The sequence below is a fragment of the Galeopterus variegatus genome, unplaced genomic scaffold (genome assembly GCF_000696425.1).
Source record: "Galeopterus variegatus unplaced genomic scaffold, G_variegatus-3.0.2 Scaffold3507, whole genome shotgun sequence".
Classification (NCBI taxonomy): Eukaryota; Metazoa; Chordata; class Mammalia; order Dermoptera; family Cynocephalidae; genus Galeopterus; species Galeopterus variegatus.
In genome coordinates this window covers 159,278-174,870 of record NW_007729618.1, presented here as the reverse complement: position 1 = coordinate 174,870, position 15,593 = coordinate 159,278, and the positions used below count along the sequence as shown (strand labels likewise).

At 45.6% G+C, this 15,593-nt stretch overlaps 1 protein-coding gene across 1 annotated transcript; it reads left to right on the top strand.

Moving 5' to 3' along the window:
* Nucleotides 1-929: 929 nt before the first annotated feature.
* On the top strand, nt 930-14,587 carry EMP2 (epithelial membrane protein 2). Its single transcript, XM_008585257.1, has 4 exons — nt 930-1,056; nt 3,673-3,763; nt 7,958-8,104; nt 11,006-14,587. Exons 1-4 carry the CDS (start codon nt 979-981, stop codon nt 11,191-11,193), a joined length of 504 nt encoding a protein of 167 aa, XP_008583479.1. The 5' UTR covers nt 930-978; the 3' UTR covers nt 11,194-14,587.
* The last annotated feature ends 1,006 nt before the right edge of the window (nt 14,588-15,593 follow it).

The window sequence follows — 15,593 nt, the reverse complement described above, 5'->3', positions numbered from 1 at the left end:
AAATCTCAGTAGTTTAACATCCAAAGACGAATTTCTCAATCATAATATCTGTCCACGATGTGAGGCTTCAGTATATTATAGCTGCACCATCTCCAGCTACCTCTTCAGGTGGAGGGAGCACGAAAAACACACACCTGCTCTGCTAGGTTTCAGCCCTTGCTGTGCAATTCTGACCCATGAGTCAGACTTAGTCTCAAGGGCCCAACCTCACAGCAAGGGTGTCTGGGAAATGTAGTCTTCGTGGGTAATCAGAGAGAGGAAAATAAAATGGCAGCTGTCTGCCACACGCTGTGTATTTGTATTTTGTGATCCAACGTTGTTCAAGTGGGGATAGATACTAAGAGTAGGGGTGTTTGAGTGGGGATTGATTTTATAAATGGTCAGATCATTAGGAAATAGTTTTGTATTGTGATCACTTTTGCTTTGTTACTCTGATAATGAATACTCAGATGACAAGCTTCTGGGGCATGGGTGATCAGGAACAGCATCTTAGCACACACAGAGCTACTCCTTCTGACCCCGGGCCCACGGTGTGCTGAACAGGCACTGTGCTTTTCTGAATTAGGGATTTTAACTCGTCCCCACCCCTCCTCAAGGAATATGTGACATCTGGATCCATCAACAAACAGCTCCTCATGCCAGACTTTTTGTCCAGTAAAATCTCCAGACAAGGAAAGATGAAAAGAACTGTTTTTGATTTTCTTTCCTTTTTTTTTAAAAAAAAAAAAAAAAACAAAAAAAAACATGACTGGTAAGGAGATCTTAGCCCTTGACTTGGTTTTATCAGCACCACGCTCTCCCAAGTGAGCCACACACCGGCCCTATGTTTTTGATTTTCTAAAACCCCCTTTAAAGTTGCTCGTTTTTCGTTTTCATTTTGCTTTGTCATTGACACGTTTGGTTTTCTCTCTCTCACCTTCTTTAGTACGTGCCCCTCTGGGCTTTCAACGTGACCGCTCTCTACCCCACCCTGTGAAAATGTTGGTGCTTCTCGCCTTCATCATCGTCTTCCACATCACCTCCGCAGCGTTGCTGTTCATTGCCACCATCGACAACGTGAGTTCTGTTTCCTACTGACCGTCTCGGTATCCCAGAGTCCATAGAATCAGCATTGAGAACTCATCAAGGTGACCACGATTTGGGGTTGTCCTCCCTACCAAGGCATACCATCTCCTGAGCCCAGGCCTGAGGACCTTGGCCTAAGTGTGGGGGTTCTGGAGCATCCTATGTGTCTGAGAGTGGACTAACAGTATAATGCCCGCTGGACTGATAAGGTATCCTAACACCAGCTAACTGTATGGATTACAAGGAGATTATTACTACTACTACTACCACTATTATTATTATTATTATTATTGATGGGTGGTTACTTACAGGGAACAGATTGGGTAAACTATCAATCCCAGTGCTGTGCAGCTGCTTTCTCTGCAGCCACGGTGGGGAGGGACTCAGAGACAAAAGTGGAGCTATGCCAAAGAAAGAAAGGCTGTGGAAGTGGAAGATTCCCAGGTGCCTCTCAGCCTCTTGTTGCTTGTCCTTGGGGTTGCTAGAATCACTCCCCTTACTCTACACAAGCATAGCATTCTGTTCCTTTCCTTTCCCCAGTTGCTAAGCAACTTGTGCAGGGGAGAGATTGTAACTATTGAAGCCAGAGCTCTGAAGGCCACGAGGATGGAGTGAGTTCTGACCAGGATTCCTGCACATGACTAGGTTTGGATGGCAGGTCTGGAGAGCAGAGACATTTCTGATTCCCCTGCAGAGCCTGGTATAATGCATGACTCTAGGAAGCACTTCAAGGATGTTGTGTGAATTCAACTTTCTTCTGGGTCAGAGTTCTCAACCTTGGCACTGTTGTCATTTTGGTCTGGATAATCCTTTGTTATGGAGGCTGTCTTGTGTATTGTAGGATATTTAGCAGCATTCTTGGCCTCAACGCACTAGATGCCAGCAGCAACCCTCCACCCTCCGTTGTGACAACCAAAAATGTCTCCAGACATTGCCAGATGTCCTGAGAGGAGCACAATCACCATCCTTTGAGGGCCACTGTCCTAGATCCCCCAGGTGACCCATTCCAGTTGACCTCTGCTCCCTACCCTGACATCTCCTTACTAGCCAGGAGCCCATGTTACTAACTCACTGGGCCAGCAGAGCTCATGCTTGGACCTTTCTAGACTCTACATGTGCCCCCATGAAAATTTAACTCTTTCCTTTGGTATCAAGCTTGTGGCCACATGGCAGAAATGTATTTAATAAGTAACCTCTTGGCATAGGTTAATACCCCCTGGCAGGAAATGAAGCTTTTTAATAGAGGTCGTGTGTGGCCCACACCCCGATCCAAAGGCTTGGCTTTAATTCTGATTATTTCTGATGGCAGAGATACTTAAGGGGCAGAAACACTGTTCAGAAAGCCAAAAAAGTGTGGCCACCAACTCAGCCTACCTAGGGACTCCTGTTGATTAATGATTATAACAATAATAACATAAATGACAATACCTGTCATTTAGAGAGCAGCTGCCATGGCCAGGCCCTGTGTAAGCCCTCTTATGTACATCATCCCTGTGATCCTCACCCCAGCTCTACGAGACAGGGGCTCTCCTTGTACTGGTTTGCAGGTGGCAGAACTGAGCCTCAGGGCAGTTCAGGTGCTTGCTGGAGCTTATACTGCAGTAAGTGGCAGAACTAGGATTTGAACCATTCCAGAGACTCCTGATCCTAGATTCCATCGGGGGAGATGAACACAGTGATCATGTTTGGATTTCAGAGGTTCTTGCCAAGTTGCCATGAGTGGCTTGGGCAGAGATCACTTTGATGCTCTGGGTTAAAGTATTTGGACCCCACCATCCAAAGAGCTGATGGTCTTGGTATTGAATGTTCTGTTAGAATCTCCTTTTTCTGTGTTTAGCATCTAGTCGTTTGGGATCCTGAAGAGGTCCTAGACTTAATGAAAAGCATAGACAGACATTAGGGGCAGAAAAACCATCAGTTAACCCTGTCGAGCACCCTGGGGTATTTATATTGCCATAGTACTTACTGAGAAGATGCAGATGGACTTTTTTGCCCATCAGAGAGTCAGATGGTATTCACTGTGAGTTTGGAATTGTGCTTGGGCTGGGCACATAGTGGGAGCTCAGTGAACATTTGTTGACTGGATGGATAGGTAGGGGAGATTCCAGTCTTTGGGTGGTGGGGGTGGAGGGAGCTGCAGACCACAGAGAGAAATGAACACACTGGACCGAAGGCAGGAGAGTCTGGTCTGCTCATTCCATCCATCACCGGCTCTCCCCCGCTGAATTTCCTCCTCTTCTAACTCCGCTCTCACGTCTCCCCTGCAGTTCTGGTGGAGCTGACCACCATCTACTCTTACTACCTCCAACTCGCCCTCATCTCTTCTCCACCCTGTGAACACCTGGGCTACCTCTTATCCTTCAGCAGACCAGCAGCCTGGGCATCACCTGGAGCTAGTTAGAAGTGCAGGATCCCAGGCCCCACCCCAGACCTCCTGAATCAGAATCTGCATTTGAACAGGAGCCCCAGGTGGTTTGCCTGTGCACTGCAGTTTCAGAAGCTCTGGAGCCCAATTCTTACCAATGCTTACCTGCTGTGCCTCATTAGGAGTCAGTGTTTGCATCATTAACAAACAGGCTTCCTCTCTGTTTCCCCTTCGTGTTATAGGCCTGGTGGGTTGGAGAAGAGTTTTTTGCAGATGTCTGGAGAGTATGCATCAACAACACGAACTGTACGGAAATCAATGACACCTTTGAAGGTGAGTGCGGATGAATGAAGCCGATTGAGAAGTGCTGACCCCTCACCCTCCTCTCCATTCAGGCACACTGAGGTGGGCCTGGCTGAGCATGCTCAGTGCACCCCAGAGCAGGGACAACCCAAGCTGGAGATGGGAGGGGTGTGCAGAAGCTGGAGGCTGGAGGGGAATCAACTCCAGCTAAATTGGGCTTCATCCCTTCTCTTCTTTTCTTGACAAAGCAGCTTCACTCCTTTGACAGCGTCAGCTCTCATCTAGAATTTTCTCCCACTCCTCTTTTATCCAAGCCTCACCTCTAAATAGACTGAAATTTACACTCTGGTCACTTTTCCCCATCTCAGCAGCCTCCTGTGGCAGAAACCAGACAGCTGGCTTCTGTCCACTTTGTTCACGAGCTGTGTGATCTTACCCTGGACAGGTCATTTGAGCTCTTGGAATCTCATTATCTGCAGTTGTAAATTGGAGATGATGATGCCTCTGCCCTGCCTCCCTCTCGAAATGAGCTAAAATACATGAAAGCGCATTGAAATATAGAAAATCCCACCTAAAAACATGCTGTCCACTCTTTTTCATTGCAAAGTGCATGGTTCTGTTTTTTATTATAAGAATGATGGAAGCTGTACTTTAGGATGCCAGTTGTCTGATAAAATACAGGATGCGTAGTTAAGTTCAATATTTCAGATAAACAACAAATAAATTTTTTTAGTGTAAGTATGTCCCAAATATTACATGAGACAACCTTATACTAAAATTTTTCTTTATCTGGTGTTCAAATTTCACGGGGCATCCCGTCTTGTGGTTTTTGTTTGTTTGCCAAATCTCACAATGCTATTTGGGGAGCACGGGACCCTATTCCTTAGGTCCCTAAGGCTCACCATGCCCTCAGTAACAATATCAACGTTCATAGTAAAGGCAATACAATCACCAATGGACAGCGCCACGTACCGAAGGTTTGCTGTGAGGCACAAGGCTAAGTCCTTTACATAGTGACCTCATAGACCCGTCAGATAGGGACCATCGGCCCCACTTTAAGATGGGGTAACTGAGACCCAGAGTGGTTAAGTTACCCAATGTCACACAGTCCAGAGCAAATGATGAACTAGGATTCCAATCTAGATGTGACCAACTCTGAAAAGAGCGGTCCGTGAACTGTCAGCCCCAGGCCTGTTTTTATATGGCCCGTGAGCTAAGAACAGTTTTTACATTTTTAAAGAGTTGTTAAGGGCCGGCCTGTGGCTCACTCAGGAGAGTGCAGCACTGGTAGCGCCGAGGCTGCGGGTTCGGATCCTATATAGGGATGGCCGGTGCACTCACTGGCTGAGCGTGGTGCAGACCACACCGTGCCGAGGGTTGCGATCCCCTTACCGGTCAGAGAGAGAGAAAAAGAAAAAGTTGTTAAAAAAAAAACCCCACAAAAACAAAACAAAAAATATGTGACAAGATACTGTATGGTCCACAGAGCCTAAAATCTTTATTGTCTGACCCTTTACTGAAAAATATTTGTTGACTCCCCCACTGTAAAACAGCTTGCTTTTTTCCTTATGTACATTTATTTTAAAGGGAGCTTTGCATCCCTACCGTAAGTGATAAACTGGTACCAATTGCCATAAAAGAAGGAAAGCTTTAAAAAACTTCTAGATGTTGCTAAAGTCTGGCCATACACGCTTACCTCCTGAAGGCTGCAAGCCTGTTTCTGGTTCTTTCCATGTTAAAAAATGAAACTAAATAACTGAAATCCTGATAGTAGCAGGTGTAAAAGTGCTAGGGCGCCTAATGGAGAGCTCCTCCCTAAGGTCCCCAGAATTTAACAACAGCAAAGTGAACATCCTCCTCTTTAAGTGAGTTTCTGTTGTTTGGTGCCCTCATTGGGCTCCCCCTACCCTAATTCCAGGGACCACCAGTGTCACATTTCCCAACTTTGAGAAACTTTGTTCTAAAACATATCTTTTTGTAAAACCATGTTTTTCACATTTGCCCCATCGTACAAGTCACCTGGAATACTTGCCAAAAATACAGATTCCTGGTGCCCATCCTGGTGCCCATCCTGGAAAGATGGTAGCAGACTCTATCGAGAGGCTCAGAAATCTGTATTCGTTTTTTTTTTTTTTTTTTTCGTTAAATTTTTATTTTGTCAATATACACTGTATATGATTATTATGGCCCGTCACCGACACACAATGATTCTTAATAAACTAAATTTTTTTATTATGACTTATGGCTCCATGTTGTAAATAAAAAAACATTTTACCAATAGTTTGGAATTCTCATCAATAACAATTATTGACCACCCAAGTTAGTGAATTTCTGTGTGTATGCACTGAGTAGGGGAGAAAAGCAAGTGCCTTGGACATACTTTGTAAGGAACTATCGGCTTGTCATGCAAGCAAATGACAACTATGTAAACAAACTAACTTAACCACTATATATGTCATTTTTTACAAGAGACGGTCTTAAACTTTGTATATAAATTTTAATTTTCTTTTTTTTTTAATTTTAATTTTCAGAGCGCCGCCGCGCTCCCAAGCGGCGCACTGTAGCAGTGCGCCACCGGGCCGGCCCTTGTTTTTTAAATTATATTTTTATTTTAAAATTTAGTTGCGCATAGTTGTGGGATACAGTGTATTGTTTCAATACATGCATATATTGTACTATGATTTACTTAAGGTGAATAGCATATCCATCACCTGACCATTTATCTTTTCTTTATGGTGATTACAGTCAAGATCCTCTTTGCTAGCTGTTTAGAAATATACAATATAATATTATTAGCTGTAATCAGTCTAGAACACCAGAACTTATTCTTCTTATCTACCTGTAACTTTGTACCCATTAACCTACCGCTTCCTCTTCCCTTGCCTGCCTTTCCTTCCAGGCTTCCAGTAACCAGTATTCCACTTTCTACTCCCATGAGAACCACCTTTTTTTTAGATCAGGAATCTGGGATTTTTTTTTAATGGACGTATAATTTACAAACAAGGAAATGCATACTTCCTAATGGCTCAGTTCAATGAGTTCTGACAATTGTATATACACCCATGTGACCACCATCCAAAACAAGGTAGAGAACATTCCTGATACCCCAGAAAGTTCTCTCAGGCCCCTTTCCACTCAATTCCCACTATCCCCTCCCCTGAGGGCAACCACTTTTGACTTCTGTCGCTGTAGTTTACTATATTCCTGTTCTTGGACTTCATACCAGTAGAGTCATCTGGTGTGAGTGTTGGGGGGTGGGTAGTCTGGCCTCTTTCACTCACCATAAGGAATAGGGGGAGGGGCTAGGTGCTGTCCAGGTGACCCCAATGTGCAGCCAGAATGAATGAAGATCCACTGCTCTAAATGTTTCATTAAGTACCTACAAATTACACTCCTTTCAATCAGTTTCAGGCAAAATTGCAAAAAAAATAAATAGAATCTCCTGCGTCCTGGGATAACATCCAGCCGCTCCCTCTGCTGACACTCTCTAAACTCTTGTGTAGTTCACTCCTCCTTTGCAGCCCGATGAGAGGGGAGCAGTTAGTATCCCTGCCCCCATTTTACAGGTGAGGAAACTGAGGCTTGACTCCTTTGGTATACCATGGTGCATACATTCAGCTGTGTCCTTCCCCCCATGTGGCACCTATCACCTGAGACCTCCTCTCTCCACTGAAAATTCCCTGTACTGAGCCCCAAACCCTCACGCCCCAACCTGTAAAGAAAGAAACTCCCCTTCTCTTTTCCTAAGTAGCGATCACAAACGTCCCCCTCTCGTGGGCTTACAGGGTGCTATGGAGTCTGTAGAGCACTTTCAGGTCACTCAGTCTTATGAGCCCCAAGTCCCTGAGAATCCTTCTAGGGGTCTTTCTAAAGTGAAGACCCCAAGGCCCCATCCTGACTTCTCAAATCCGAATCTGCCAGGTTGGAACCTGGGGGTTATATTTTAAGAAATCCCCCATTCACAAGCCAAGCATTTGGGAGCCGTGACCCAGACCAGGAAGAACGCAGGGCAGGTGGTTCTCGCTCCATTTTCCAGATAAGGAATTTGAGGATGGTCCGGTCAAATGCATGAGGGGACAGTAGAGGGAGGAAGATCTGGAAGTGTCCTTGGCTGCCCTGTGCTCAGACCATGTAGACGACAGCCTGAGCCCCTGCCTGTTAGCCTCTGTCATTCCCACTCTGGAGCCCCTATGGTCACTATGCGCCCCCGCCCTCTGCCCACAGAGTACTCCACACTGCAGGCCGTCCAGGCCACCATGATCCTGTCCACCATTCTCTGCTGCATCGCCTTCCTGATCTTCGTGCTCCAGCTCTTCCGCCTCAAGCAGGGAGAGAGGTTCGTTTTGACCTCCATCATCCAGCTCATGTCGTGTAAGTAGAACGAGGGGCTTCCCGGAATCGGCGCTCCCTCCCCAGCCACGCAGGAGCAGAAGCCAGGAGGAGGGTGACAATTAAGGACTTAGAAAGAAGACGTTGGCTGCTGTGCTATGGTGGGATGTTTTATATTTGGGAGTCTGGAGCTGGTTAGGGGTCAGGGAAGGCATCCTGGAGACATAAAGTCTGAGCTGGGATCTATAGGGAGAGTAGCAGCTGCCATCTACCATGTCCCAGAGGGGAGGGAACAGTGTGCCAGGTAGAGGGAACAGTATACAGTGTCTGCCTGGGGCACTTTGGGTTTCACATTTTTTTTGTTTTGTTTTGGTTTTATTTTTGTATTGATTTGGATTTTGGCAGCTGACCGGTACAGGAATCCAAACCCTGGACCTTGGTGTTATCAGCACCACGCTCTAACCAATTCAGCTAACCAGCCAGCTCCTTGAGGCACTTTGAACAGCCAGGGCACCATCCCTCCCAGGCCACAGGCAGGGAATTAAAGTGTTTTAAAGTGCGAAAGACCCTGGAAGGTCACACGGTCTTTTGAGGGCCCCAGCTCCACCAGAATCCCTCCAGAGGACTTTCTAAAGCACAGACCCCCAAGGTTCCAACCTGACTTCTCGAATCAGAATCTGCCAGGCTGGAACCTGGGAATTTGTGCTCCCATCCGTGGGCCAAGCATTTGGGAACCGCAACTCATATCAAATGAGGCCAGAAGAGGTCACGGGACTTGCTGAGGACCTCCAGCGAGGTAGTGTGGGCATCTGCTTCCCCCTCCCTTTTCTTTCTCTCTGTTTCCCAGTTAGAGGCACAGACACCCCCGCCCCGACTCACCTCGTTAGAGGCAATTGGATCCCATCATTTAACATGCAGAGATCGGAGTTATTGTGTTACTAAGTGAAGTTTATTTTCTTTATTATTATTATTTTTTTTGTCTTTTCTGTGACCGGCCGCATCGCGCTCAGCCAGTGAGCGCACCGGCCATGCCGATATAGGATCCGAACCTGCGGCGGGAGCGCCGCTGCGCACCCAAGCGCTGCACTCTCCCGAGTGCGCCACGGGGCCGGCCCAAATTTTCTGTTACTGTGTACATTTGTCTGTCTATCTGTAAAGCCATTTAGTCAAAAATGATTACCCAGATATATATAGTCATCCCTCGATTCTTGCTGGGGATTGGTTCCAGAACCTCCCTCAGGTACCAAAATCTGCCAGTGCTCAAGTCCCTGATATAAAGTGGTGTAATATTTGCATATAACCTATGCACATCCTACTGTATACTTGAAGTCATCTCTAAGTTATTTATAATACTTAATACAATGTAAATAGTTGTTGTGTTGTATTGTTTGGGGAAGAATGACAAGAAAAATGTCTGTACATGTTTAGTACGGATGCATTTTTTCCCTGAATATTTTTGATCCACTGTTGGTTGAATCCACAGATATGGAACCCACAGATACAGAGGGCCGACTGTATATAGGAAAATTCTTCATATTTTAATATGAGTCACGTCTCCCCTTTCCCTTCCATAACTCCCCCTTCTCCGCAACTTCTTTGGCCATTTTCTGGTCCAAGGACCTGTCCCTTCCTGTCCTGCCCCAGGCTGCAGAGTGTTCAGATGCTGTATCAGTCAGGGATTATCAGGTGCAAGCAACAGATACTCTAACTCATGTAAGAGATGGGATTCTGGAGTAGCTGAAAAACCAGGTCTTGGGAAGAGGATCCAGGCACCAGCAGCTGACAGTCACTTCGGGGAAATGCTGTCAGAATCAAGGAGCTCTGACAGTGTCACTTTGCTCTAGATTCAAGTTTCTAGGTGCGAGAGTCTGATTATCAGAGATTGACTTATACACTCAGCTGCTGGCCAGAGGTCTGGGCACTTTGATGGGCGGTTCCACCAAAACTACCTGGCTGGGAGAGGGACAGGTCCCCCTAGAAAAACCAAAGTACTTGGCCTCATCCTAGCACTGATGCCTGTGTATGTTGGAACTGCAAGCATTTCAATTAGGATGCTTTTGGCTGCATGTAAGAGAAAATCCAATTAACAACGACTTCAGTCAGAAAGATGGTTACTGTTTTTACGTAATAAGTAACCTAGAGGTGGAAGATGCCAGAGCTGGTTTGCAGCTCATCAGCATCAAGCACCCCCATGCTTTCCATCCTTCTACTCCATCATCTTCAGAGTATCAATAATAACCCCTTCATGGCCCCCAAAAGGCTGCTGCAGCTCCAGACATTCCATCTTGACCTGACAGTGTCTAAAGTGGTAAGTGAAAGAAAGTACAGCAATAAAAAAATGCTTTTTCCTCCCTCATCTCTCTTTACAGGAAATAATAGTTTTCACTGAATGGTTTTCTGTGGCTAGACCTGGGACACCTCCAGATCCATAAACTATAAGAGATAAACAGGAACGGGATTGTCTGTCTATGACCCATGGGCCAAATCTAGCCTGCTCCATGTTTTTGTAATAAAGTTTTATTGGAACACAGCCACAACCATCTGTTTATGTATTGTCTGTGGCTGCTGTCATGCTACAACAGCAAAGTTGAGTAGTTGATTGTGGCCCACAAAAAGCCTAAGCTATTTCCTGTCTGACCCTTTATTACAGGACAAGTTTGCTGACCACTGGCTTAGACCAATTATAGCTTGTCCTCTGGGCTGGGTACTCGGCCACCCAAAGAAAATTAGGTTCAGCTAGCAAGAATGGGAAACAAAATAGCTACAGGGTAGACGTAAATATTCCGCCACAAAATGTTAGTTGACATTTTTCCAATAAACAAGAAGAAATATGTAATAATAATAAAAGCTTCAGCTGGTCTTCAGCTCTGGCTATGTGCCCCTCAGGTAGCCGGGTGCACCGTGGTCTGTGATTTATGGAAACCCTGGCTTTCTTCCGAACAGGTCTGTGCGTCATGATTGCGGCTTCCATTTACACAGACCGGCGCGGAGACCTTCACCGCAACAACAAGGAGTGGTACTCCCTGACCTCGGAGGGCAGATACGGCTACTCCTTCATCCTGGCCTGGGTGGCCTTTGCTTTCACCTTCATCAGCGGCATTATGTACCTGATACTGAGGAAGCGCAAATAGAGTTCGAGCAGCTGGTCGCTTACACTGCAGTACAGAATCCACATTCACATAACCGTTTTGTATATAATCGTTTTTTTTTTTTTGTGGTTTTTCTAGCAAACATATTGTTTCCTTTAAAAGCCAAAAAGAAAAAGAAAAAAAAAAAAAGAGAGAGAAGAGTTTTTGCATTCTTGAGAGGAGAGAATAGACTATGAAGGCTGGTATTCAGAGCTCCTGCCCACCCGAAAGTCTCAACAAGACGAAAACAAAAATCCAGCAGTGCTGAAATCCAAAAACGCTCAGCAGGATGTTTCTTAACCATGGGGCTGTAATGGGATGAGACAGGACTGAGAAAGCCAGGTCTCGGGGGACATGCTTCCTGTAAGTTTTGGCAGGGACAAGCCCTCCTCCCCTCAGCTTTCCTTCCTGAATCTCTGTTAGTGGTGGAAGGTGGGCTGAGGAGGGCCCAGGTGAGGGATATTTAGCCCAAGGTCCATATGGGAAACAGGTATAGCCCCTGGCACTCTGTCTACATCCAAACCAGATCCCTAACTCTCCTGTAATAGGCTGGGTTGAAAAAGTCCCACCCAAATTTGCAGACAGTGTCTCCTGCTCATCTTAGGAATGGTGATCCTTAATCTGGGTGTCTGATTTAGGCTCATCCTAAGGCAATCAAAAGGTGATTCCTAAGAACATTCTTTAAAATGTAGACTATTGGGCCCCACCCCAGACCTACAGAATCAGAGTCTTCAAGGGATGGGGCCTGGGAATATGCATTTCTAAATCAAGTGATGCTTGGACGCATTAAAGTTGGGGACCACAGTCCCCAGGCCAGGTGAGCAGAGCTGCCTCATAAATGCTAGAGATCTCATCATGTTGAGATGGGGAGGTAGGTTTAGCCCCCACTGCAGGCCAAAACCATGGCCTGCATCAGCTCTTGATTCTCACTGTCTCTTCCTCAGCTGTTTACATCTGGGTCACCCAAACTCTAGTCCCAGGCCATGTGTCCCAATAGCCAGACCCCTTTCCCACCCTATCTTGGAAAACCTCTCTCTTCTCTTGCTGCCTTGCATTCTAAGGCTGGCTGGCCTCCACCAGCTCCTATTTCTAGGGTCTCAGAGGACTCATCCACCATTCATTCATTTATTCATTCATTCATTGACATAAATTATGGGGTGCTTGCCATGTGCCAGGAATAAGGGACACCCTCTGTCCTTGTGGGGCTCATAGTCTAATGTAGGAGACTGATTAAAAACCAGTTGGGAAAATTAATTACAAATGGTGATGGAGGCTGCAAAGAAGACTGCCAAGGATTTTAAATAGAGGCCCTCGGGTGGGCACCTGCTTTATGTGCGCCTGTCTTAAAACGCTCCTGGAGGCATTTAGATCAGCCTAAATATAGATCCATTCTGCTCCGGTAGATGGAGCTGGGTACTTACTGGGCAGTGCCCATCTGTGTTGTGCCCAGAGGACACGTCCCTGGAGGGTCCCACTGTCCTGACAGTGAAGGGAGCAGTGAGGGGGTCCCAAAGAGCCATGGTGCAAGCCTTGGTGGGTTCCACTGCCACTCGGGAGAATCTGACGCGGCAGGGTCTGGGCAAACGAGCACTCCAGGTAGTTCCAAGACTATTCTGAGAAATAGGGCTTATCGTGAGCTGTGTGGCAATGCCGGCCACCCCGGGAAATGCCCCAGGATAGAAGCTCTTTGCACCTCAGTGTCTTTTTTCACTTGTGATTTGAACATGGTTCTGGGGAGTTGTGCCTGGGACAGGGTGTGGGAACCTGTGCTATTTAAATACTTTTGCACTTGACCTTCTGCTAAGAGGAATGATGATTTGCCATCAGCTCAGTTCCACTGAGCTGGGAAAAGTCTTGTATGCGTAGTTTTAGTGCCACCATGGATACCTCTTCAGTGCAGGATTGGGTCTCTCCGTCTACTCATTCATTCATTCATTTTCAACAAATGGTATTAAACGTTTACTATTCCAAGCACTGTGTGAGGCTCTGAAAACACAGGGGTGAGCAAATCCAGACATCCTCCCTGCCCTCATGGGGTTTGCACTCCCTAAGATGGGACCTCCTCCCCATGGAGAGGCCACCAGCCCAGTGCAGGGTGATATGGGGCCAGAGACAGGACAAATGGTCACTTCCTGCCTTGAGGGAAAACTGCCATTAGGCATTGTCGTGGGTAGGGTGTGTGTCACAGCTCTGGAGTTTGCAGGATGCTATATAAGCCTCATGGAGGAAGCTGGGTCTAAAGTGTCCTTTAAACTTTCTACCCAGGTGGTTTTTTTATAATTTTCTGGTAGTCACAGTGGAAGCAAACAAACAAAAAAAAACACCTTAGACGCGGAGATCTGGAAAGTCTAATTCCGAAGCAGTGCATGAATTCCCTTCACAAAAAATTTCAGGGCTACATGAGTATGTGTGTTGAATGCAATCTGAAATGACCCTGTGGATTTTCCTGGCTGGTTGCCACTACCGTACACCATTCAGTGCCCACATCCATCTGTGACACCAAGATGTTTTGAGACATGAGAGATGCCTCTTCCCTGCTGTGTGACATGCATTTGGGAAGTTGGAAAGAAAAGATGGTGTCGGGGAGAAAACATCTAACCTTCTTACCTGTAGGCAGAATCAGCCCTCCCTTGGTGCTTGTTATCAGTTATTCAAGAACAATGACCGCAACAAAATTAGCTAAGACATCCAAGAAGTAACTATAAGGACCAAATATATTACCAGGTAACAACTGCATTTGAAGGAACTGTAGTCTGCACATCTTACGACATTTTTATAAAGTACTGTGATTCTTTCCTTGAGGCGCTATGTGATGAACACAGACTAACTCATTTTGTTATTTGCATTAAAATTATTTTGGGTCTCTGTTCAAGTGACTTTGGGGAATGCTTGACTTGTTGCTCTGCGTGAATGTGTCTACACACACCTGAATGCAGGTGAATCAGAGACCGCCCCCACACCCACACTCTCTGCTGCAGGTTGCGTACCTGTGGGCACATCCCTAGTGAACAGGCTCAAGTCCTAGGATGCTCTGTGTTAACTGATAATGAAGAAACCTAGCACCCCACGCCCATATGTAAACACACTAAACACAGTAGCCCAGGTAGAAGCTGTACCATAGTTTAAAATCTGTCTGGGCGGGGAATTACTAAACTCGCTATTAGTTTAAAGGTTACTTACAGTACAGCAGGTTGGACAATTTTGTGGTGATGGGGAAATGTTGGGGAAAGGCCTAGCAGTTACATTTGAATCTTGTTTTGGGAACAATGTGATTTTAGGGTAGTTAGACACTTTCTACTTAATGTACCTTTAAAATAGTCCGTTTTCTATGTTTTGTATAATCTGAAACTGTACATGAAAAATAAAGTTTAAAACCAAATTGTCCAGAGCAACAGACTCTAATGTCACACCTGTGATAACATCTAGAGTAAAATGCTGCCATTTTGAATGGTAAAGGGTCATTTGATTTCTCAAGATGATAATGTATGTTTTTTACAGTGAGCAACTGATGACGGGCAGTTCACTGTGGGACAATCTCGCTCTCTCTGCTTCTGTAATGCAGCCGGCTTTGTGTCCATAGAACCTGTGCAGTTGCACAGGATTCCATGTGCTGAGGGGCCCTGCGCTTGGTTGAAGAATCTTCTAGTGCCATCTTAAAATTCTTAATGATATTTGAGCAAAAGTACCCATATTTTCATTTTGCATTGGTCCCGAGAATTATGTAGCTGGTCTTGTCCTTTAGTTTGTATCTAATAAAGACCTCTGCTTTAAAGGGTGGGGTTGTGATGGAAATCAGTCTATCTCTACAGCATAATCTGCTGAAAAATGAAAAATTCAGCCAGAGAGAGGAGGAAAGAGATGTCTTTAATTCTTATCTACAGAATGCCAAAGGTCATAAAAGTTCTCTGTCTAGGAGCCCACACTTCCTTGCCTATACATGGGTTGCAAACTAAAATCTCTAGGGGCTTCTGTCTGTATTCTTTGTGTTTCTAGGTTATTGTTGTTTTGGTCCATGTGGCAGGTGGATAGTAATCACTCCAGAATACTCAATTTTGTATTTTCTTCCATTCAGGAAATCGGCCTATCATTCCTTCATTCATTCAGTCATTCATTCAACAAATATTTGTGTACCTGTTATGTGTTACGTACATCAGCATGAACGTAGTCCCTGCCCTGACCTAGACTATTTTAGTTTCAATTCCTAGTTTCCAGGAGTTAGATTCTGATGGGTCTATCCTGGGTCACATGTTTTATCTTCATCATTCCAGTACTTGAACAGAGTAGGGAGTGAGACCAAATTCTATAAACATAAAGACCGGAGGTGGGGGAGGGGGAACAATCCTGTGGCAAGTTCCCACAGAAAAGGGTCTGGGAAGACATTTCAAATGGGGATCTTATCTTTG